Below are 24027 nucleotides of genomic sequence, written 5' to 3'. Positions count from 1 at the left end.
TGTGATAACATGAAAGCCAGAAAGATTTCTGTCCCAGGGTCACTCGGAAGCTGTAAACCAACATCAGTGCATTCAGGAGCCAGGCCCTCTGTAATGGTGTACACACACTGCTGTGTTAATAAAGATCTAGCGACTGAACACTATGCTCCTGTCGTGTTTGTTTGTGTCTCGACTCTCTGCATGTCAACGCTTGAAAAGAAGTTGACACCGGCGATGCACTCCGAGCCTCTCCATTTTATCCAATTCAGCATTGGGCCCCTTCACAACGACGCCTCGCCATGGTAACCGGGCGCCGCAGAAACAATGACTCTCGGCTGATTGACGTCAGCGGCTGTCCTTCGTGTGTCACAGTCTGACAAAGGACCAGGATCAGGCTCTGACAGTGGCTCTTTCTCAACTCATCTTTCCTCGATTCCTCGCATCAGCTCTCCTCACCTTTCTTAAAACCCATCGAAGGAGGAGCTCCCAGGGAAGGGTCCATGGACCATCTCGTCCAATATGGTTGAGAAGTAGGCTAGGAGAGAGGATGCAAGGAATCAAAGCAAGACAAATTGACCCAGGCACCGGTTACTGATCTGAAGGGTCACTCCTATCAGAAGTGTACATTATCAGCTGTAGTTTAATACATCTTAATAAGCACTGCTATAAACTACACAAAAAATATATACTTTCATTGAATTTCTAATATTTCATGATTGGTTACCAAAACCAGAGGCTAGAGTAACACCACCACACAACAGTACATATTGAGAAAACAAGTGTCTTCCTAAAAGGCGATAATGACATCCTTCCCACAGAAAAAAAGTAATCAGCACAAGGCTTTGACACATTTATTGTTCTTTTCACTGAAGATGTAACAAACCAACGCAATGAAGTTACTCATGTTATTCCGTGCCACTCAGGATATCTGCTACCAGTGGAGATACATCTGTGTTTGTGAATTGATAAAATGAACAGGAAACCGTTTGTTTGCAGCAAAACATTTGGCAAAAACAAAACTTATTTCTCAATTTTATACTGGCTTAAATGAGATTGTATGAGGGGACAAAGCAACCAGAAACAAAATTAACCTAGGGATCAGATATTTGTTAAGACTGAATATACTATTTCTTAAAAGGTTTCTGCCATCAAACAGACTTCTCTCAGTCAGGTGGCACTTGGGGAGTTCATTGATAAGTATATGGGGTATTCAAAAATAACCTTTCATCCGTTCTTTAGGGTATGGGCTTTGTACAAACACTCACTGAGACAGTTAAAGGGGAAGAATTGGAACATTAGAGTTGGCCCACAGACTTAACATCTGTTGACGTTAAAAATGTAAAAATGGCACATTTTTTGAGAACATCTTACAAAAAGCGAGATTAGATGTTTTTAGCATCAGTGTCAATACTGCTCAGCCATTATCAAAACAGTTAGTGCCGACCAGCCAGTGAAGGGGTGGCTCCCTTGCCCACTGCCCGTGCTGTCATTGTACTGTTCCCAGATATACCCAGTCTCTGCATACTGTCTGTAAACATTGTTCATGATATTAGTTCGGAGTTCCTGGTAGAGGGCGGCTGCCTTCTCCTGATATGGCCCCTCAGTGTTGCCATAGTGGTGCAGGGCCCTGACGGCCAGGTAGTTGATGTTGATCCATATGGGGCCCCGCCAGTATGGGGCGTCATGCTCCGTGTTGCGCTTCATGTAGAGCGGGTCGGCCCTGGACAGAGAGCGAAGGCCGTAGGGCGTCCACAGCTTGTCCACGTCCCTCATGTCTCTGAAGATGTGCTCTAGCTTGGGCGAGTCGGGCGTCAGGACGTGTAGCAGGAAGGGGAATAGGCTGATGTAGCCCAAAGCATTGACGAACTGCGACTTGGGGGCCCGGCGGACAGAGCGCACCAGGCGCGCCACGGGAAACTGGTGCCTCGGCTGCCCCGGGGGCACGTACACCTTCTCCTGCTGCAGCGACACCGCTTGCGTGTGGTTTCCATAGTCGCTGAAGGAGCGAAGCTGGTCTGACCAGTGCAGCTCGTCCAGCAGTGCGTTGTCGCTGAGTGTCTGGTGGGTGCGCTCATACTCCTCGTGGGGCTCTCCCAGCAGCCGGGCCACCCTGGCCATGATGCCCGACGCCAGGGCCATCCAGCAATGCAGGTCCACATGGCGCTCCTCGGCTGACGGGTGCGAGGCCCGCGGATAGTCATCCAGGCCGGACGTCAGCGTCTTGGGATTGAGGAAGAGGTTGGTGTCCTTGTCGCGGCCCCGCCAGCGGTAGGAGTTGGGCAGCGGGCCTGTCTGGGTGGTGTTGTACCACTCGAACCACGTCTGGAGCCGGGGGTAGAGCCTGCGGAGGAAGGGCAGGGTGGGCCGTGAGGACTCCGCATCCGGATTGGCCTGGAGCTGCTCCACTAGCTTCTGCAGGGCCAAGAAGAGGGTGGGTGGGTTGGCGTTCTCGTTGCGCTGCACCACAAACTCAGCAGGGACCTTGCTGCGTGCTTCATCGCCCAGGATCTGCTCCCGGGGAATCCATCCCTCCATATTGACCAGGTCCAACCAGTGAGCCGTGACCTCCCGCGTCACCTGGGGGTCCCACTTGCTGAGCAGCAGCTGGTGGAACCCTTCGTCCCACAGAAACCCTCGGGGGAAAAAGGAGCGTGAGGGCACAGCGGTGAACAGGGCACCCTCGGGGTAGAGCAGCGGGTACTCGTTGTACACCGACTGGACCACCGACTGGCCGTAGAAGTAACCCATCCCGCCCAGCATGTTGCTCAGCGCCGCCTTGCTGAACTTCACCTGGGCATGGCCCAAGCCTTTGGCCTGGAGGCCGAACGTCTTCTCGAACTTGGCGTCGAACGCCGCCTTCCTCTCCTCCAGCTCCTCCGTCATGACCGCCGCTGACAGCTGGTTGGGACGGTTGCGGAAGCTACCGGACTCGAACAGGACCTCAATCTGGAAGGGCATCTGGACAGTGACCTGGTGCAGGACAAAGTCGCTCTCCTTTCTGAGGTCGGCTGGTTTCGGCTGGTGCGGGGGCTTGTAGGTGTCCACCGCGATGTACTGCCTCTTCTCGCCAGAGGGGGGGCTGTAGACGAATCTGCGGTTCAAGCTGTTCCTCACGATGTCCGTCAGCCTCTCCAAGCCTGGCGACAAGGTCTGGAGGTAGTTGTAGCTAAGGAAAGGAGGAGAGAAGACGAAGGTGAACCACCCTGAAGGTAGTAGGAATCTCTCATGTTCTCGTCTTGCCAAAGCTTCCTCTCAGAATTGGAGCAAGGCACCAATACCCTTGGCCTGCCGTCACCATAGGATTTTATACCCTTTAGAGTGCAGTGGCCTCCTGGAAAGTGGCATGACCTTAAACCTACATCTGTGATTTCATACTACTTCAGCCAAGGGTCAGGGATAAAGAGTACCGCATACTGACCGATGTGTTATGTTGAATGAAAACAATGCTCCTTTTCAGTTCTTTCTTGTCTAAATGGCAGACACACTTGTGATAGGCTTGTTTGTTTGCTGTGTTCCTGCTCTTCCTACCTTCTATTCAACGCTCTTTTCTGGCCTGCGTTATGGCTTGATTGTGCAACCTCCTCATGAAACCTTGCTGTCCCTTCGATTTCTATGCATTGGAGTCTCTATTGACCTTGTCCTCACCAATGGAACAGATCAATGTCTCTCTGTTTTGTCCCTCAAAAGGTTGAACAGAACCTTTATATCAGAGCCAGAACAGCAGTTTGGCTGGCCATCTTCACCGCAGACATGTCCCATTACTGCTTTGTTTCTCAATGCATTGCTGTAGCAGTTGTGCCTTTATTAATATGCAATGCTTTGTTTCATACTGCATGATTTCTGTCACATATCATGTTTTTCTCTTGACAGGCTCACAGATTTTATTGAAAAAGATAGTAATGGCACATAATCAATGTTTTCACTTAGAACATTTTCTTCAGATATTTAATATTGCTTGGTATTATTTAAATATGAGTTAATAGGGACTAGTGTGGCACAATTGTCCACTGTTTGCAAAAGTCTCTGTTTTTGGAATGACCTTTAAAGCATGCTATTGCTAATTTGGGGTACATTCATTGAGTTCTATTGGTTTTGGGGTACGAAAATGCTAACGTTAGCAGTTTGGGAGAGTGCCTACCTAGCATATTTGGCACTGGAGGACTCCCCGGCAACAGGCTTGCGGAAGGTGATCTTGAAGTTCCCCAGCTCCTCTGAGAACCCAGTGATGGAACCCAAACGGTTCCTCTCCTCCACGTGGGCCTCCAGGGAACCCTGGGTGTCGGCAGCAGCATAGAACATCAGGGAGATGACTGGCGCATGGGGAGCCGAACTCTGGGGGAAGGAAGAGCTGGGTCATGTTCAGTAAGAAGGAGAAAATGTTTTGAAACCTAGTGAAATGGGAGAGAAAATCTCTGTGCTCAGAAGCATTCTAATATTTTATTTTTTTCAATACCAGGAGACAATATGAATAGTTTCAAAACTCAAATGTCTTTCAATGTAAGACAAATAATCAGAACAAAATATGCCTGGTTAATTGCCAGGTGGGTTTAAAAGTGTGTGAATGTATCTCGCCACACTCACATGCTGCTTGGCTGTGATCCTCCAGGTCCAGTCCCCTCCGTGCTCACCGCCCATCCGCTTGACGAACTCCGTGGTGAGCGTAAAGTCGCTGTCATGGATCTCCTGCACACCAAAGCTGAGGCCATCATGCATCAGCCAGCCGTAGCCCTGCAGCCGGTCGCCCTGCTCGCATGTGTGCCTGAGGTTCACATCCACCTCAGAGAACTGGCGCATCCACATCATCCCTGGGATGTAGAGAAAGGGACACACAGAATTTATTAATTTAAATCATTCCCCAAAATATTAAATGTTAAACATGTAAATGGTTTACATATATAATCCAGGGTTTCCATTAGAAAAATGTGGCGCTGGACATTTGGCCGGCATTTTAATTTACGGGACATTTAAGCAATGTACCGGATCCATATGCATTGGGTGCTGTAACCTGATTAGAGCGTCCACCCACAGTGCTCAGATTGAAAGAAATGGCATTTACTTTATGGTAATTCATTTTAACAAAACATGCCATTCGAGGATGCAACAGCGTGTCCTTCCTACCGAATTCTGATGAGCAATTTGAAGAATAACTGTCCACATTTACTTTTCCTCCGCCAACAAGACGAGTAACGAAAAACAAAATCCCTAGCCTGTCAATCTACTATCCCCATAATAGAAAACAATGACCTATTCTATTGGTCAGCTTGTCGTTCTGTGTGGGAAATAAAGACTATTCCAAACAGACAGGGACAGTTGTTCAACGATAGATACAACCAGTAGGCCCAGACTACATCCCAAAAAAACACACAAAAAAGCAATGAGGCTCACGTTTAGTTTAAAATGTTAATCAAATATTATTTCTTCACATTATTTACATTTACATTTAAGTCATTTAGCAGACGCTCTTATCCAGAGCGACTTACAAAATGGTGCATTCACCTTATGATATCCAGTGGAACAACCACTTTACAATAGTGCATCTAAATCTTTTAAGGGGGGGGTTAGAAGGATTACTTTATCCTATCCTAGGTATTGCTTAAAGAGGTGGGGTTTCAGGTGTCTCCGGAAGGTGGTGATTGACTCCGCTGTCCTGGCGTCGTGAGGGAGCTTGTTCCACCATTGGGGTGCCAGAGCAGCGAACAGTTTTGACTGGGCTGAGCGGGAACTGTGCTTCCTCAGAGGTAGGGGGGCCAGCAGGCCAGTGGTGGATGAACGCAGTGCCCTTGTTTGGGTGTAGGGCCTGATCAGAGCCTGAAGGTATGGAGGTGCCGTTCCCTTCACAGCTCCGTAGGCAATCACCATGGTCTTGTAGCGGATGCGAGCTTCAACTGGAAGCCAGTGGAGAGCGGAGGAGCGGGGTGACGTGAGAGAACTTGGGAAGGTTGAACACCAGACGGGCTGCGGCGTTCTGGATGAGTTGTAGGGGTTTAATGGCACAGGCAGGGAGCACAGCCAACAGCGAGTTGCAGTAATCCAGACGGGAGATGACAAGTGCCTGGATCATGACCTGCGCCGCTTCCTGTGTGAGGCAGGGTCGTACTCTGCGAATGTTGTAGAGCATGAACCTACAGGATCGGGTCACCGCCTTGATGTTAGTGGAGAACGACAGGGTGTTGTCCAGGATCACGCCAAGGTTCTTAGCACTCTGGGAGGAGGACACAAGGGAGTTGTCAACCGTGATGGCGCGATCATGGAACGGGCAGTCCTTCCCCGGGAGGAAGAGCAGCTCCGTCTTGCCGAGGTTCAGCTTGAGCTGGTGATCCGTCATCCACACTGATATGTCTGACAGACATGCAGAGATGCGATTCGCCGCCTGGTTATCAGAAGGGGGAAAGGAGAAGATTAATTGTGTGTCGTCTGCATAGCAATGATAGGAGAGACCATGTGAGGATATGACAGAGCCAAGTGACTTGGTGTATAGCGAGAATAGGAGAGGGCCTAGAACAGAGCCCTGGGGGACACCAGTGGTGAGAGCGCATGGTGCGGAGACAGATTCTCGCCACGCCACCTGGTAGGAGTGACCTGTCAGGTAGGACGCAATCCAAGCGTGGGCCGCGCCGGAGATGCCCAACTCGGAGAGGGTGGAGAGGAGGATCTGATGGTTCACAGTATCAAAGGCAGCAGATAGGTCTAGAAGGATGAGAGCAGAGGAGAGAGAGTTAGCTTTAGCAGTGCGGAGAGCCTCCGTGACACAGAGAAGAGCAGTCTCAGTTGAATGCCCAGTCTTGAAACCTGACTGATTAGGATCAAGAAGGTCATTCTGAGAGAGATAGCAGGAGAGCTGGCCAAGGACGGCACGTTCAAGAGTTTTGGAGAGAAAAGAAAGAAGGGATACTGGTCTGTAGTTGTTGACATCGGAGGGATCGAGTGTAGGTTTTTTCAGAAGGGGTGCAACTCTCGCTCTCTTGAAGACGGAAGGGACGTAGCCAGCGGTCAAGGATGAGTTGATGAGGAAGGGGAGAAGGTCTCCGGAAATGGTCTGGAGAAGAGAGGAGGGGATAGGGTCAAGTGGGCAGGTTGTTGGGCGGCCGGCCGTCACAAGACGCGAGATTTCATCTGGAGAGAGAGGGGAGAAAGAGGTCAAAGCACAGGGTAGGGCAGTGTGAGCAGGACCAGCGGTGTCGTTTGACTTAGCAAACGAGGATCGGATAGTCAACCTTCTTTTCAAAATGGTTGACGAAGTCATCCGCAGAGAGGGAGGGGGGGGGGAGGGGGAGGAGGATTCAGGAGGGAGGAGAAGGTAGCAAAGAGCTTCCTAGGGTTAGAGGCAGATGCTTGGAATTTAGAGTGGTAGAAAGTGGCTTTAGCAGCAGAGACAGAAGAGGAGAATGTAGAGAGGAGTGAGTGAAAGGATGCCAGGTCCGCAGGGAGGCGAGTTTTCCTCCATTTCCGCTCGGCTGCCCGGAGCCTTGTTCTGTGAGCTCGTAGTGAGTCGTCGAGCCACGGAGCAGGAGGGGAGGACCAAGCCGGCCTGGAGGATAGGGGACAGAGAAAATCAAAGGATGCAGAAAGGGAGGAGAGGAGGGTTGAGGAGGCAGAATCAGGAGATAGGTTGGAGAAGGTTTGAGCAGAGGGAAGAGATGATAGGATGGAAGAGGAGAGAGTAGCGGGAGAGAGAGAGCGAAGGTTGGGACGGCGCAATACCATCCGAGTAGGGGCAGAGTGAGAAGTGTTGGATGAGAGCAAGAGGGAAAAGGATACAAGGTAGTGGTCGGAGACTTGGAGGGGAGTTGCAATGAGATTAGTGGAAGAACAGCATCTAGTAAAGATGAGGTCAAGCGTATTGCCTGCCTTGTGAGTAGGGGGGGAAGGTGAGAGGGTGAGGTCAAAAGAGGAGAGGAGTGGAAAGAAGGAGGCAGAGAGGAATGAGTCAAAGGTAGACGTGGGGAGGTTAAAGTCACCCAGAACTGTGAGAGGTGAGCCATCCTCAGGAAAGGAACTTATCAAGGCGTCAAGCTCATTGATGAACTCTCCAAGGGAACCTGGAGGGCGATAAATGATAAGGATGTTAAGCTTGAAAGGGCTGGTAACTGTGACAGCATGGAATTCAAATGAGGAGATAGACAGATGGGTCAGGGGAGAAAGAGAGAATGTCCACTTGGGAGAGATGAGAATTCCAGTGCCACCACCCCGCTGGCTCGATGCTCTAGGGGTATGCGAGAACACGTGGGCAGACGAAGAGAGAGCAGTAGGAGTAGCAGTGTTATCTGTGGTAATCCATGTTTCCGTCAGCGCCAGGAAGTCTAGGGACTGGAGGGTAGCATAGGCTGAGATGAACTCAGCCTTGTTGGCTGCAGACCGGCAGTTCCAGAGGCTGCCGGAGACCTGGAACTCCACGTGGGTCGTGCGCGCTGGGACCACCAGGTTAGAGTGGCAGCGGCCACGCGGTGTGAAGCGTTTGTATGGCCTGTGCAGAGAGGAGAGAACAGGGATAGACAGACACATAGTTGACAAGCTACAGAAGTGTTGTTTCTTGTATTATTGTCTCTTGTGTCTTTAGAGAACTGTTTCACTTTGATATCCTTTTTCTTCTGTCCTGATTTTCTCTTTCTTTTCTTCTGTTAACTAGATATTCTTTGTTGTTCTTCGTTAGCTAGCTAGCTTCTTCCAAAAGAGTCCCTAGCAACTGCTTAGCAACTGGTAAACAATTCAGCTTGCTAAGATAACTACAATTTTATGAAAAATAGTTATTTTTCAAAAGCCTATCTTCTTTGTTTGTTGCTTGTTTTTTCTCCTCTTCAGTCTTGCAGTTTTCTTTTGCTTTTTTCCGATGTACTTCACTCTAAAAACCATGTAAATTTCAATATTTGTAGGAGCTCATTTTTCAGCTGCTGTTGCTCAAATTGGAGTATATAAGAGATTATTGGAGATTATAAGCGCAGCAATGCTCAAATGGCAGTAGGCTACACGCGAATGTTAGTTCCCTAATGCAATCAGCGTTTTCATGAGACAGAGATGAAAACATCCATTAGAAATGTTGAAAGAGTGGAGATCTAAAGACAACTAGCCGGGTTTGTTAATATGACTAAGATTGTTTCCAACAGCACAATGAAAGAACGTTGGTTTCAATGGCATATGGAAGTCTGTAAAAAAATAATTACCTGCACGTTTGGTTGGATTTTGGCTAGGCTACTGTGAAGCAAGGTAAGACATGCCTCATACTATGTAGCAAAACGTTAAGGTTTCAAACAATTAAGTGTATGTTTTCAAAATGCATACTGCCTCCAGCTCATTGCAACGCGGTATGTGATGCGCTGAAGCCTGCCAAGTTGTCTATGCACTTGAATGGCGAATGGGAAGCTCGCTTGAATTACCAATTGAGAAATAAAAATATAGGGCTAGGTTTAGTCTTCCAAACGGCCATATCGCCATGTTACAGCGAGTGTCTACGGAAGAGAGAGAGAGACCACCTGTACTAACTAGCTATCTAGCATGCTCTGAACACCTGTGTGTAATGGAAGGCCACCAGAAACGTGTTGTCACTGAAAAATACCGTTGGCTGCAACTGTGATAAAGCCGGATAAAAGTGTACAGTATAATTTGCATTTGTAAAATGATTTTGATGTGAGATGAAAGTAAAAGGGCTTTATGTTTCAGTAACCGAAAGGTTGCTAGACCAAACCCCTGAGCTGACAAGGTAAAAATATGTCGTTCTGGCCCTGAACAAGGCAGTTAACCCACTGTTTCTAGGCCGTCATTGTAAATAAGAATGTGTTCTTAACTGACTTGCCTAGTTAAATAAAAGTTCAATAAAAATGTTTCTAGAACCATATCGCAATTAAGAATCAATTCACTTTTAGATAACAGTTTTAGCTGCCAGAGCCAGTCTACCTCTGAAAATAACATAAGATCCTTGAACCTTAAGGAGTAAAGGTAGGCTCCTTAAGAGGTAGAGTCCTAACATAAACCCTGATATAAACCACATATGAGGATAACACAATAAGTTATACAACTTATTTCCATTGTGTTCCTCTGGTTTTTAGCAAACAGGCTAGTACCGCTTGCCACATAGCATACAGAGTTATTTCCAGCTGCCACTTTAGTCAATAGTATTAGCAAATATTTAAGGGTGAATGTAGAGAAACGACAGTCTTGTACCTGTGACAACAGATCTGGGGCTCCTGGTTTTCATCCCAAAGTAGACCTGGGGTCGGTAGGAGCCCCAAAACCTCTCAGGGGACACCTCAGCACTGGTGCTGTTGGCATCGAGGACGGGCGGCGAGTGGTGGAGAGTTACCACCCGTTTGGCCAGCGAGGAACGCATGTAAAGGGCATAGAAGAACCAGGTAAGGCTGAAGATGCAGAGGCCGATGGAGATATTGATGAAGATTTTGCCGATGTCAAGCTTTTTTTTTTTCTCCTTGCGTTGTAGGGTGGCAGGTTTCTCGTCTTTCCTTGTGAGAGGGGGGTCAGCCTCGCCGGTCACCACTCTCTTCCTCTGCCTGCCCATCCTTCCAGCTGAGGAGGAAGAGAAGGATACTGTGGGTGAATGTCAAATTTCTCTCCAATTCCTCACGTCCTTCTCAACAAAGAGGGAAGCGAGGAGAGGACACGAGGAAAGGAATGCTCTCCACGTTTATAGGTAATATGAACATGTCTACACTATTTTCATAGCCGTGTATAAGTTCTACCCAGTATGTTATCATATTTGGTTACCATAAAAAGAATGACATGCCAGTGCTCTTAGTTTATAGAATAACAGGGACAAAGTCATTACCATATAAACATTAGCCTAGACCAGGGATGGGCAACTGGCGGCCCTTCTTTTGAAGGCGGACCAATGGATGTGGGTACGCAGACCCACTGCGGCCCCTCATGATGAATTCTGTTTTTTTTGTGTGGGCCACACCCCCATCAAAGTTGTCCATCCCCGGCCTAGACCTTAACTGCTTTTAGCAATGCTATCATTTACACACTAGCGTTGCTTGGAATTAGCTTGCAAAAAAAATGAATATTCCGCAGGAATAAAATTTCAAAATCAACCACAAAGACCAGGGAGGTTTTCCAATGTCTCGCAAAGAAGGGTACCTATTGGTAGATGGGTAAAAATATTTTTAAAAAGCAGACATTGAATATCCCTTTGAGCATGGTAAAGTTATTAATTACAATTTGGATGGTGTATCAATACACCCAGTCACTACAAAGATACAGGCGTCTTTCCTAACTTAGTTGCATGAGAGGAACGCAACCGCTTAGGGATTTTGCCATGAGGCTAATGGTGACTTTAAAAAACAGTTAGAGTTTAATGGATGTGATAGGAGAAAACTGAGGATGGATCAACATTGTAGTTACTCCACAATACTTACCTAATTGACATAGCAAAGAGGAAGCCTGTACAGAATAAAAAATGTTCCAAAACATGCATCCTGTTTCCAACAAGGCACTAAAAAATGTGGCAAAGCAATTCACTTTTTGTCTTGTTAGGGCAATTCCAATACAACACATTACTGAGTACACCCCTCATACTTTCAAGCATAGTGGTGGCTGCATAATGTTGTGGGTATAATAATGCATACTAATGCGCCTTCCCTGTGGCTCAGTTGGTAGAGCATGGTGTTTGCAACGCCAGCATGGTGTGTGCAACGCCAGGGTTGTGGGTTCGATTCCCACAGGGGGCCAGTACAAAAAACAAAACAAAAAAAACACTACTATAAGTCGCTCTGGATAACAGCATCTGCTAAATGACTAAAATGTAAGTGGTATGCTTGTCATCATTAAGGACTGGGGAGTTTTTCAGGATAAAAAAATAAATGGAATGGAGCTGAGCACAGGCAAAACCTGGTTCAGTCTACTTTCCACCAGACAATGGGAGATGAATTCACCTTTCAGCAGGACAATAACCTAAAAGACAAGGCCAAATCTACTCTAGTGTTGCTTACCAAGAAGACAGTGGCAGAGTTACAGTTTTGACTTAAATCTACTTGAAAATATGGCAAGACCTGAAAATGGTTGTCTAGCAATGATCAACAACCAATTTGACAAAGCTTGAAGAATTTTTAATAATAATTTATAACATTTCTATAGCGCTTTTCATAGAATTTCAAAGCGCTTCAAGTGGAAAAAACAAAAAAGCAATATATCACGACAGGTCAACCAAAATAGGCCAAGTCTTTGGAAGCTGCATCCTCCGAAGATGTAGAGGTTCATGGCTTGAGCAGAGGGAGCCAAAGGATGGTAGATGATGATGGAGTCTGCTGATGATCTTGTAGAGGGCAAGTCTGGGAACCAGCCTGAGTCTTACAGCCACTGGACTTCTCCTCTTCCACTCAGTGTAGCACCCACTTGTGATGCCTCAGCAGCTCTGGGCGTCAGAAAGCTCACCACAAAAAGTTCAAAACAGTAGCCAGTCGTCCTCACTACTGTCACAGCACTGTTGTATACCTGTAGCTCCCATTCCTCTCACGCTTCAGGTGACTCCTCAAATGATGTTCTCAGAAGATCAGGAATTGGCAGCCAGATGAAACAAAAACACAAAATCATGGGCAAATGTTGCACAATCCAGGTGTGAAAAGCTCTTAGAGACTTACCCAGAAATACTCACAGCTGTAATCACCGCCAAAGGTGCTTCTACAAAGTATTGACTTAGTGGTGTGAAAACTATTGTAAATTAGATATTTCTGTCTAAAAACATGTTTTTACTTTGTCATGGGGTTTTGTGTGTAGATGGGTGAGAAAAACAATCTATTTAATCCATTTTCAATTCAGGCTACAACACAAAATGTGGATTTACATTTTTATTTACTTAACCTTTATTTAACTAGGCAAGTCAGTTAAGAACAAATTCTTATTTACAATGATGTCCTACCCCGGCCAAACCCAGACAACGCTTTGCCAATTGTGCGCAGCCCTTTGGGACTCCCAATCACGGCTGGATTGATACAGCCTGGATTCGAACCAGGGACTGTAGTGATGCCTCTTGCACTGAGATGCAGTGCCTTAGACTGCTGCGCCACTCGGGAGTCAATGGGTATGAATACTTTTTGTATTATATAATGACAACATTGTGACGTTTTTGTTGGTTTTGGTTTTCGGCTGTTCGTGCCCCTTCGTCGCTGATTGGGCAGACAGAGCGGTCTTCTGGTCAGGCTCTGTAGATGGGCACATCGCTCACGAGTATACTACTCGCCAATGTCCAGTCTCTTGACAAGGTAGACGAAATTCGAGCAAGGGTTGCCTTCCAGAGAGACATCAGAGATTGTAACATTCTCTGTTTCACAGAAACATGGCACACTCGGGATACGTTAGAGTCGGTACAGCCACCCGGTTTCGTCACGCATCGCGCTGACAGAAACAAACATCTCTCTGGTAAGAAGAAGGGCGGGGGTGTATGCCTTATGATTAACCAGTCGTGGTGTGATCATAACAACATACAGGAGCTCAAGTCCTTTTGTTCACCTGACCTAGAATTCCTTACAATCAAATGCCGACCGCATTACCTACCAAGAGAATTCTCTTCGATTATAATCACAGCCTTGTATATATACCGATGTAAGAATGCTGTTCATTGATTACAGCTCAGCATTTAACACCATAGTACCCTCCAAACTCGTCATTAAGCTCTAGATCCTGGGTCCTGGACTTTCTGACGGGCCGCCCCCAGTTGGTGAGGGTAGGAAACAACATCTCCACCCCGCTGATCCTCAACAATGACGAGACGGCCTACAGGGAGGAGGTGAGGGCCCTTTGAGTGTGGTGTCAGGAAAATAACCTTACACTCAACGTCAACAAAACAAAAGGAGATGATCGTGGATTTCAGGAAACAGCAGAGGGAGCATCCCCCCATCCACATCGACGGGACAGTAGTGGAGAAGGTGGAAAGTTAAGTTCCTCGACGTACACATCACGGACAAACTGAAATGGTCCACCCACACAGACAGCGTGGTGAAGGCGGCGCAACAGCGCCTCTTTAACCTCAGGAGGCTGAAGAAATTTGGCTTGTCAGCAAAAACCCTCAAACTTTTACAGATGCACAATCGAGAGCATCCTGTCAGGCTGTATCACCGCCTGGTACGGCAACTGCTCTGCCCACAACCGTAAGGCTCTCCAGAGGGTAGTGAGGTCTGTACAACGCATCACCGGGGGCAAACTACCTGCCCCACAGGACACCTACACCACCCAATGTCACAGGAAGGCCAAAAAGATCATCAAGGACAACAACCACCCGAGCCACTGCCTGTTCACCCTGCTATCATCCAGAAGGCGAGGTCAGTACAGGTGCATCAAAGCTGGGACCGAGAGACTGAAAAACAGCTTCTATCTCAAGGCCATCAGACTGTTAAACAGCCGTCACTAACATTGAGTGGCTGCTGCCAACATACTGACTCAAATCTCTAGCCACTTTAATAATTAAAAATGGGACGTAATAAATTATCACTAGTCACTTTAAACAATGCCACTTCATATGTTTACATACCCTACATTACTCATCTCATATGTATATACTGTACTCCATCTTGCCTATGCTGCACAGCCATCACTCATCCATATAAATATATGTACATATTCATTCCTTTACACTTGTGTATAAGGGAGTTGTGAAATTGTTAGATTACTTGTTAGATATTACTGCACGGTCAGAACTAGAATCGGATATAGGATCTGAGTCCATCCCCAATGATTTCCAGAAAGCAAACATTCTAACCGTTCTAATTGGTCACAGAAACCGATGGGTTGTGCCAGAGCCACACGTGGGTAAAGCAGCATTTTGAAATGATTAAATTGGCTTTGATACCCCAATTGCTGATGACTTGCTTTGTACACACCTTATTTTCACGTCACCAAGAACTACTGAATTATGTAGCAAACAGACCAGCAGAATAATTCAGTTGGAGTTGTCAGGCAAATCTCGCTGAGGAACTGCATGGGTCAACAACAGACCTACGTTCGGGAATTCTGTTTTATTTATACAACCCATTAGATTTTTGTTCTTCTGGAATTCCGCCTGCATAAGGACAAAGCCTACTGTCAATCTACAGAGGAAATTGAAATTTCACACTTCTGGCGGACTAATCAGTTATTTTGTAAGCTAATTGCCAACAACGCCAGTGTGTAAATAGTAGCGTTTCTAAAAGCAGTTAGCTACCTCGACCTCATCTTTTAGCCTGGCTAATTATAATGCACCTGCAACTACACAACTAGCTAGTAGTTTGCTACCTAGCTAGCAAATGTAATGTTGCCTCGTCGACTATGAAAATAATTAACCTGCAAAGTTGCATAAATAAATACCTTTTAAAGCTATTACAACGTTAAAAAAATGTTTAGGAACTGCGCTAGGCAAAGCATACATTTAAACCTTTCGGCTAAAGCTAACTGGCTAATGAATGGTTCGCAAATCGGTGTCTGTCACTAAGCTATCGGGCAGACCTGTTTTAGCACGAGTTCGCAGAATTTTTAACGAGCTTTTATGCCAATAATGCAGCACATAAATCACCGAGAAATGTACTATATATCCTGTAATATGGACAGTAAACGTCAAACTCACATTTCAAATGAACAGAATATCAGCGGCACATAATTCGCGCTAGTTCCTGATCCCCTCGCGAAACACTGACGTGTACATCGTGTTGACGGCCCACGTCAGGGGCATATTCATTACGCCCATTCTGTTGCAAAATGTTTCTTACGCGGAAGAACACGTAACACCTACCTGCATTAGTCGACTTTAAACTCGTTTGTTGCAAAACGGAACGTCCGCAACTCTGATTACACCACAGCTCGAGTTGTCTGGCCAGAGGCCACAACATTCAATCCATGCACACCGTTCTATTCTGTAATGAACAGGCTGAAAAATATATACTTTGGACATGCTGTACACAGTCCTGAACCATTGCATCAGTAGTTGACTATGACATTTGGGACTATGCCATTCTAAGTGTGTTCACTAAACCAGAATATGCAGATATTCAAGTCCAAATTCATGTATTCGAATTGGGCCAGGTTGTGCAATGCATTATAGTGTTGATCATTGTTTATCATCCAAGCCCATCAATTTGCTAACCAGTATGGAACGAGCATTTATATGATTGTCATATGCCTAGCAATAGCATGTAACAGAAACTGGTTATACAAAAATGTCCCCAAAGAATATTACACTGAAGAGAAATATGGAATTTTATTGAAATTATTGTATAATGAACTGCATGAGAAAGGGAGTTGGAAACAGTTTAACCTTTTAAAGTGTTTTATAGCAATACACAGTAATACAAAGATGGCTCTGTGGGGCTTGTGTGTAAAAACCCACGTTTTCTTTTTGCGATGCATTCACAAATGCATTGAAATCCATAAACTGTAGTTGGTGTGATTGTACATGTAATATAACTGTTAAGGATTTTCCTAAATGTATCAGCTATGAACTTTTCAAAACAAAACGCTGTATAGTAAGTGAAATGGAGAATGGCAATCAGGAACGTGTGGCTCCGAGCTGATGAGTAGGAGTAATCGCTGACGTCAGGCGCCTCCTCTCAGCCCTAGGTGGCGATGACCACTCACTTCTAGCTCATTCTTAAAGCCATTCCCAAACCAGTTTACGTAAACAAAACAGGGGTGATGACACACTCAACCTCACTAGTTGTTGAGGTTTTTTTTTTTTTATTTATTTTTTTTTTTTTAAATCAATGTTCCCCCATCCTGAACTCTCACATTACGATTGAACTTATTACTTTACATATTGGTCAACAAAGGCAGGAAAAATCCATTGCATTTTCATACGAGACCCTAGATCAGCGATAAGACTTCTGTTTCCTTCACGCTCTCCTAGGGCCAGACCTGGGTTCAAATGTATTTTCAATGACTTATTGAGCATTTGATGTAGCCTGCCTGGAGTGCCTGAAAGATAGGGAGACTAAATTCATTGGTTTCGTTGTGCCAGACAAGTCTAATCAAGCACAAAGTATTTGATAAACCGACTTTTTAAACCCAGGTCTGCCTAAAACAGATTCCACTAGATGACATGTAACAGTTGGAGTATGAGAATGAAACATCACAATACCAACACAAAAGCCTGCAAGGTGTTCCAGTTTGTCAACAGCTCAGCGAAAGGAAGGGGTTCTAGAGACCCTGCATATTTGTACTGTATATTTAGAGAGACGTTAACCCTCCCATTCGGACACTAAATTACAGTGTACTAGAAGGGAGAGGCCTTCCACTAAGGGGAAGAAGGAAGGCCCTGATCTGGGCTCTAGTTCTAAACTTGACAGGCTTTTGTGACTGCTGCTGCGCTTATAACAGTTTAACAACCCTGCCTAGGAACAGTTGAACCACCCTGCCTGTGGAGTGTACAGATAAATAACCCAACTGACAGAGCAAAATCACCATCAAAAATAAAAATTAAGAACCATATAACTTCGTCTTTGTGTAATTACAGAAACCTTTGGCCAAACAAATGCAGAGGTCCATGTCATTCCAAAGAGCGATTCAGTTCATAAGAGCTTGCGATGCAATATGCCGATGACGAGTTGTCTTTTTTTGACAAGTGCTTTGTATTTTTATGAGCGTAATACATGCAAAGCGAAAAGAAAATTAGAGAAAGACAGTCACCGGTGTAGCAAAAAAAAAAAAAAAAAGCAAAAATAACCCGTGCCCAGCACAAGACAATACATAATCCCTTTTCCACTTCCCATTGACCCTTAACCCCAGCTTAAGGGACTCCATTTGACCCACCCTTTATCCAGGGCCTTGACTCAGACTCAAAGAACAGACTGAAAAGAATGATCACCAACCCCAGAATTTAAAAAAAGAAATTACAAAAATGACAGAAAAAAAAAAAAAAAAGTTAAAGATTGCCCGTCTCCTTGGTCCTCCTTCACCTGAAGTCAGCGTTGGTGTGGGTGAGTGAGTGGGTGGTGATAACGAAGGGCCGGAGATAAATCAGGGGAGTCTGACCGCGAGCCTGCCCAGCCTCAGGCCTGCGGTTTGAGGGGCAGAGGGACACCGAGCATCCCCCCCCCTCCTCCACACTAGTTCTTGATCAGGCCCCCGTCTCCCTCACTCACAAACCGCTTCCGTCCCCTGGTGGACAGACAGAACAGGCGATTCAGTACTTCATAGGCTACCAATGAGTTGAGGATATGAGTCCTCAGCCTTACAATGCAAAACACTTGGGGCCTAGTGAAAAGCTATACATAAAGTATTTAATATACTCATATTGAGTGGGGTTACATGTACGCTAATAACTTGATATTACTCAGACTATGGCATTATTAATGTAAACACAAGTATGCATACTCTGATTAGTCTAGTTTTATAAAAAAAAAATATAACTTTAGTATACAGCCCCTCCAGGATTTGGCAGAGATTGTGATATTTGCAGGTAAACATGCTTTATTTTGAAGCAGCAATTCTGACCTTTTGTATGAAAAAAATGCAATAATTTTGTCCAAGTTGTGAAGAAAATGCACTGAGGTTAAAGGTTTGTTGACGTGTGGCTTGATTTAATAATTATGCAGTAAATGTGCGTTGATTGGTTGAAATCACAAGCCCTATTTTTGTATTGTGGTGATGGGTCAACGTTTTTAGTTTCATGCAGAAATAGTGCAGTGACTGGTCAAATTTGCAAGCCCTCACATAATATGCAGGGAATTATTTATTTTTGCAAAAAACAAATGCGATCGCAGAATCAGGAACTGACTATACCCAAGAGACAAAATGAGAGTTTGCACCACTGAACACTGGGACTGACCTGGAGGGACAGGAGTCTCTCAACTGTTTGGTGATAACAGACTCCTGGTAGCAGAGGTCCGTAAAGGACTCCATGATGGAGTGGGCGTGGGGCACGTCCAGGGTGATCTCTGGCAGCTCATCGTACACACGCTGGAAGCCCTGGTTGTTACAAGAAGTCAGAGTAAGCAAATCATACAGTCAAAGAACACTTTCAATCATAAGACATGATTCAATTCTGTCACTTGAGCTTGTCAGGTAACAAATGAATATGCCTTGACAGTGACTCGAGAGAATATCACAATATATACTGTGGCTATAGCTAGAGAGAATATGGCCAAATACTGTAACTATATCAGCAACAGAAAATAGGCCTTGGCTGAGTAGTTACAGATGGGTCTACAGACGGGTTTAAATCCACAAGGTCTGACGTTGACAATTAATACTGGTTTAACATTTGAGTCATGCTAAGTTAATTGTAGTGCTGGAAAAGAAAATAGTTTTTAGAAGTTTAAAAGTATTTTTTTGTGCTAGTGCTACCAGTGAATTTGGTGCTACTTTCTGGTGCGTAAGGGGACGTACCCGGTTCATCTGGTCCACTGTGACGAGGCCAATCTTCCAGAAGGCCTGGAGGAGCTTACACATCATCTTGACGGCCGTGTCCCCCTTGGACTCCAGCACCATGACAACAGCCTGGTGACCAGCCAGGAGAGAAGGAGAAAATGCATTGGACTTCGTGCTAATGTCTACAAACAGGATGTTCATGTACAAAATGATTGTAAAAGTTCTGTCCCAAATGGCACCCTATTCCCTATATAGTGCACTACCTTTGTCCAGCGCACTATAAAAAGGGAATAAGGTGCAATTTGGAACGCCGGTTATGTCATGCACACAGTGTCTTAAATATTCCATTATGTGCAACGGCAGCTTGACCAAGATGAGACTGAAGAGTGGAGGAAGAATTATTTGACGCAATAAAAGGCGCTGGTAATTTTGCTATTTTCAGACAAGTAAAATATTTTCAGTGAGGTTTCAATCCCTTATTTAACCACATTGGGGCAGCATTGCTTTAATTCTCACCACAGTGAATGGATTTGGCATGAAATATTTTGAGTAACTGATTATATTTGCATTTAATTAGTATCTAGGATGTTGGTGGAATAATGTTTGGGAATGATTTGCGAGATAACATGTAAGACAAAAACTATAAATCAAACTTTCTTCACAGCAGCATGGACCATAAACATGAATGTAACACACACTACCGTTCAAAAGTGTGGGGTCACTTTGAAATGACCTTGTTTTTGATAGAAAAGCACAATTTGTTCATTAAAATAACATCAAATTTATCAGAAATACAGTGTTAATGTTGTAAATGACTATTGTAGCTGGAACGGCAGATTTTTTTATGGAATATCTTCATAGGCGCAGAGGCCCATTATCAGCAACCATCACTCCTGTGTTCCAATGGCACGTTGTGTTAGCTAATCTAAGTTTATCAATTTAAAAAAGGCTAATTGATCAATAGAAAACCCTTTTGCAATTATGTTAGCACTGCTGAAAACTGATTAACCTGTAAGGGCTAGGGGGCAGTATTGAAACAGCTGGATAAAACGTACCCGATTTAATCTGGTTACTACTCCTGCCCAGTAACTAGAATATGCATATAATTATTGGCTTTGGATAGAAAACACCCTAAAGTTTCTAAAACTGTTTGAATGGTGTCTGTGAGTATAACAGAACTCATATGGCAGGCAAAAACCTGAGAAGATTCCAAACAGGAAGCGCCCTCTCTGACAAGTTGTTGTTCATCTTGGCTCTTTTTATTGAAGACTGAGGATCTTTGCCGTAACGTGACACTTCCTACGGCTCCCATAGGCTCTCAGAACCCGGGAAAAAGCTGAATGATATCGAGGCAGCCCCTGGCTGAAACACATTAGCGCCTTTGGTCAGAGTACTCTGAGACTCACGCTCGTGCACGAGGGCACGAGATGTATTTATTTTCTCTCTCTTTGTACGTATACAGGCAGGAATATTATCGCTTTTTTACGAGAAAAATGGCATAAAAATGTATTTTAAACAGCGGTTGACATGCTTCGAAGTACGGTAATGGAATATTTAGACATTTTTTGTCACGAAATGCGCCATGCTCATCACCCTTATTTACCCTTTCGGATAGTGTCTTGAACGCACGAACAAAACGCAAGCGTCCCACCTAGCCCATAGAAGTTAAAGAAGCAATAAAACTGGCCTTCTTTAGACTAGTTGAGTATCTGGAGCATCCGCATTTATGGGTTCGATTACAGGCACAGATCGGCCAGAAACAAAACTTTCTTCCGAAACTCGTCAGTATTCTTGTTCTGAGAAACTAAGGCTATTCCATGCGAGAATTTGCAAAGAAACTTAAGACATCGTACAACGCAGTGTGTCCCTTCTCAGAACAGTACAAACTGTCTCTAACCAGAATAGAGAGAGTGGGAGGCGCGGGTGCACAACTGAGCAAGAGGACAAGTACATTAGAGTGTCTAGTTTGAGAAACAGATGACTCGCAAGTCCTCAACTGGCAGCTTCATTAAATAGTACCCGCAAAACACCAGTCTCAACGTCAACAGCGAAAAGGCGACTCCAGGATGCGGACCTCCCACTCTTTCTATTCTGGTTAGAGCCAGTTTGCGCTGTTCTGTGAAGGGAGTAGTACACAGTGTTGTACGAGATCTTCAGTTTCTTGGCAAATTCTCACATGGAATAGCCATTCGTTTCTCCGAACAAGAATAGACTGACGAGTTTCAGAAGAAAGTGCTTTGTTTCTGGCCATTTTGAGCCTGTAATCGAACCCACAAAATGCTGATGCTCCAGATACTCAACTAGTCTAAAGAAGGCCCGTTTTATTGCTTCTTTAACCTCTCTAGGGTAGGTGGCACCAAATCGTCCCACCTACGTAACAGCCAGTGTAATCCCGTGGCGCGTTATTCAAAAACCTCAAAAATGCAAAAACTTCAATTTTTCAAACATATGACTATTTTACACCATTTTAAAGACAAGACTCTCGTTAATCTAACCACACTGTCCGATTTCAAAAAGGCTTTACAACGAAAGCAAAACATTAGATTATGTCAGCAGAGTACCCAGCCAGAAATAATCAGACACCCATTTTTCAAGCTAGCATATGTCACATAAACCCAAACCACAGCTAAATGCAGCACTAACCTTTGATGATCTTCATCAGATGACAACCCTAGGACATTATGTTATACAATACATGCATGTTTTGTTCAATCAAGTTCATATTTATATCAAAAAACAGCTTTTTACATTAGCATGTGACTAGCATGTGACTAGCATTCCCACCGAACACTGCCGGTGAATTTACTAAATTACTCACGATAAACGTTCACAAAAAGCATAACAATTATTTTAAGAATTATAGATACAGAACTCCTCTATGCACTCGATATGTCCGATTTTAAAATAGCTTTTCGGTGAAAGCACATTTTGCAATATTCTCAGTAGATAGCCCGGCATCACAGGGCTAGCTATTTAGACACCCAGCAAATTTAGCACTCACCAAAGTCCGATTTACTATAAGAAAAATGTTATTACCTTTGCTGTCTTCGTCAGAATGCACTCCCAGGACTTCTACTTCAATAACAAATGTTGGTTTGGTTCAAAATAATCCATAGTTATAGCCAAACAGCGGCGTTTTGTTCGTGCGTTCAAGACACTATCCGAAAGGGTAAATAAGGGTGACGAGCATGGCGCAATTCGTGACAAAAAAAAAATCGAAATATTCCATTACCGTACTTCGAAGCATGTCAACCGCTGTTTAAAATCAATTTTTATGCCATTTTTCTCATAAAAAAGCGATAATATTCCAGCCGGGAATCTGCGTTTAGGTAAACAGACGAAAGAAAATAAAGCATTCGGTCGACTCGGGCACGCGCCTAAGCCCATAGTACTCTGATCGGCCACTTGCCAAAAGCGATAATGTGTTTCAGCCAGAGGCTGCCTCGATATCGTTCAGCTTTTTCCCGGGCTCTGAGAGCCTATGGGAGCCGTAGGAAGTGTCACGTTAGAGCAAAGATCCTCAGTCTTCAATAAAAAGAGCCAAGATGAAACAACTTCTCAGACAGGCCACTTCCTGCATGGAATCTTCTCAGGTTTTGGCCTGCCATTTGAGTTCTGTTATACTCACAGACACCATTCAAACAGTTTTAGAAACTTTAGGGTGTTTTCTATCCAAAGCCAATAATTATATGCATATTCTAGTTACTGGGCAGGAGTAGTAACCAGATTAAATCGGGTACGTTTTTTATCCGGCCGTGTCAATACTGCCCCCTAGCCCTAACAGGTTAATCAGTTTTCAGCAGTGCTAACATAATTGCAAAAGGGTTTTCTAATGATCAATTAGCCTTTTTAAAATTATAAACTTGGATTAGCTAACACAACATGCCATTGGAACACAGGAGTGATGGTTGCTGATCATGGGCCTCTGCACACCTATGTAGATATTCCATAAAAGTTAAAAAGCCGTTTCCAACTACAATAGTAATTTACAACATTAACCATGTCTACACTGCATTTGACTAATTTGATGTTATTTTAAAAATGGACAAAAAAAAATCAAAATGTCCTTGTTTTTGAAAGAAAAGCTAAGTTACATTACAATTCACAAGTTTGTGGTAAGTCAAACCTATGGTCACGACGCACCCTTTTTGGGTGAGGATCATACAGTGTGTCCTAAACAGGACACAAAGCGCTTTTAGTATTTTTTACCTCATAGACAAGCTCGTGGTGGAAGTGAGGTACTTCTAGGTCACGCAGACAGCGTTCTGCCTCCTTCACCTCTCCCGATACAAGGTACTCCTTCAGCAGCAAGTTCATCTGAAACGCATATCAATAAAGTATGAATCAATCAATCTCTCCATCATACCAACCATGGATAAAACACTGCCCAATACAGATTTGACCAATAAGGTTTCAAACCTGGTTCTCTAGACTTATCCCACTGAGCTAAAGCCTATGTCCCAATAGATAAAAGATGCATCTTATCTATAGTTTCAGACATTTCTCAGCAGTGACTACCGGACCTTGTTTATTTGGTAGTGCAAGATTTTTCCTGTTTAATACAGGAAGTCATGAATCGGGGAGAGGACTCCCAAGCGATCACTGGCTGGACAAATTGGTCATTGTGATTGACTATTTGCTCAAACAATGTCTGCTTTGTGTGTGTAGTACTCAACCCTCATGTTTCTGTTCAGTTATGAACCGTGAGTGCAACTGTATTTCCGCAAACCCTTGGTGACTCAGGCTTACCCCATTTAGTCCATTTTTTGGGGG

At 44.7% G+C, this 24027-nt stretch overlaps 2 protein-coding genes across 3 annotated transcripts in view; both read right to left on the bottom strand.

The window, feature by feature from the left end:
- Nucleotides 1-815: 815 nt before the first annotated feature.
- On the bottom strand, nt 816-15649 carry LOC106609973 (mannosyl-oligosaccharide glucosidase). Of its 2 annotated transcripts, XM_014209054.3 has the most exons (5): nt 15518-15647; nt 10135-10494; nt 4561-4784; nt 4118-4311; nt 816-3145 (listed from the first exon to the last, which is right to left on the bottom strand). In XM_014209054.3, the coding sequence occupies exons 2-5, from the start codon at nt 10484-10486 to the stop codon at nt 1384-1386; spliced, it is 2532 nt and encodes an 843-aa protein (XP_014064529.1). In that variant the 5' UTR covers nt 10487-10494; nt 15518-15647; the 3' UTR covers nt 816-1383. The 2 variants fall into 2 exon arrangements, with proteins under 2 accessions (XP_014064529.1, XP_014064530.1); XM_014209055.3 differs by lacking the exon at nt 10135-10494 and having other exon boundaries at nt 15518-15649.
- Nucleotides 15650-16132: 483 nt separating this feature from the next.
- The window catches only part of LOC106609974 (programmed cell death protein 4), a 41158-nt gene continuing 33263 nt past the window's right edge, over nt 16133-24027 (bottom strand). The window contains exons 9-12 of the mRNA XM_014209056.3: nt 23464-23571; nt 19273-19383; nt 18713-18852; nt 16133-18042 (exon numbers count right to left, since the gene is read on the bottom strand). Coding sequence (XP_014064531.1) covers nt 17991-18042; nt 18713-18852; nt 19273-19383; nt 23464-23571 — 411 coding nt within the window. The 3' untranslated portion in view covers nt 16133-17990. The remainder of the gene's footprint in view (nt 18043-18712; nt 18853-19272; nt 19384-23463; nt 23572-24027) is intronic.

This window comes from Salmo salar, chromosome 08, assembly GCF_965601325.2.
Source record: "Salmo salar chromosome 08, fSalSal1, whole genome shotgun sequence".
Classification (NCBI taxonomy): Eukaryota; Metazoa; Chordata; class Actinopteri; order Salmoniformes; family Salmonidae; genus Salmo; species Salmo salar.
Note: the sequence above shows the minus strand (reverse complement) of the source record. Positions and strands in the feature narration are given on the sequence as shown.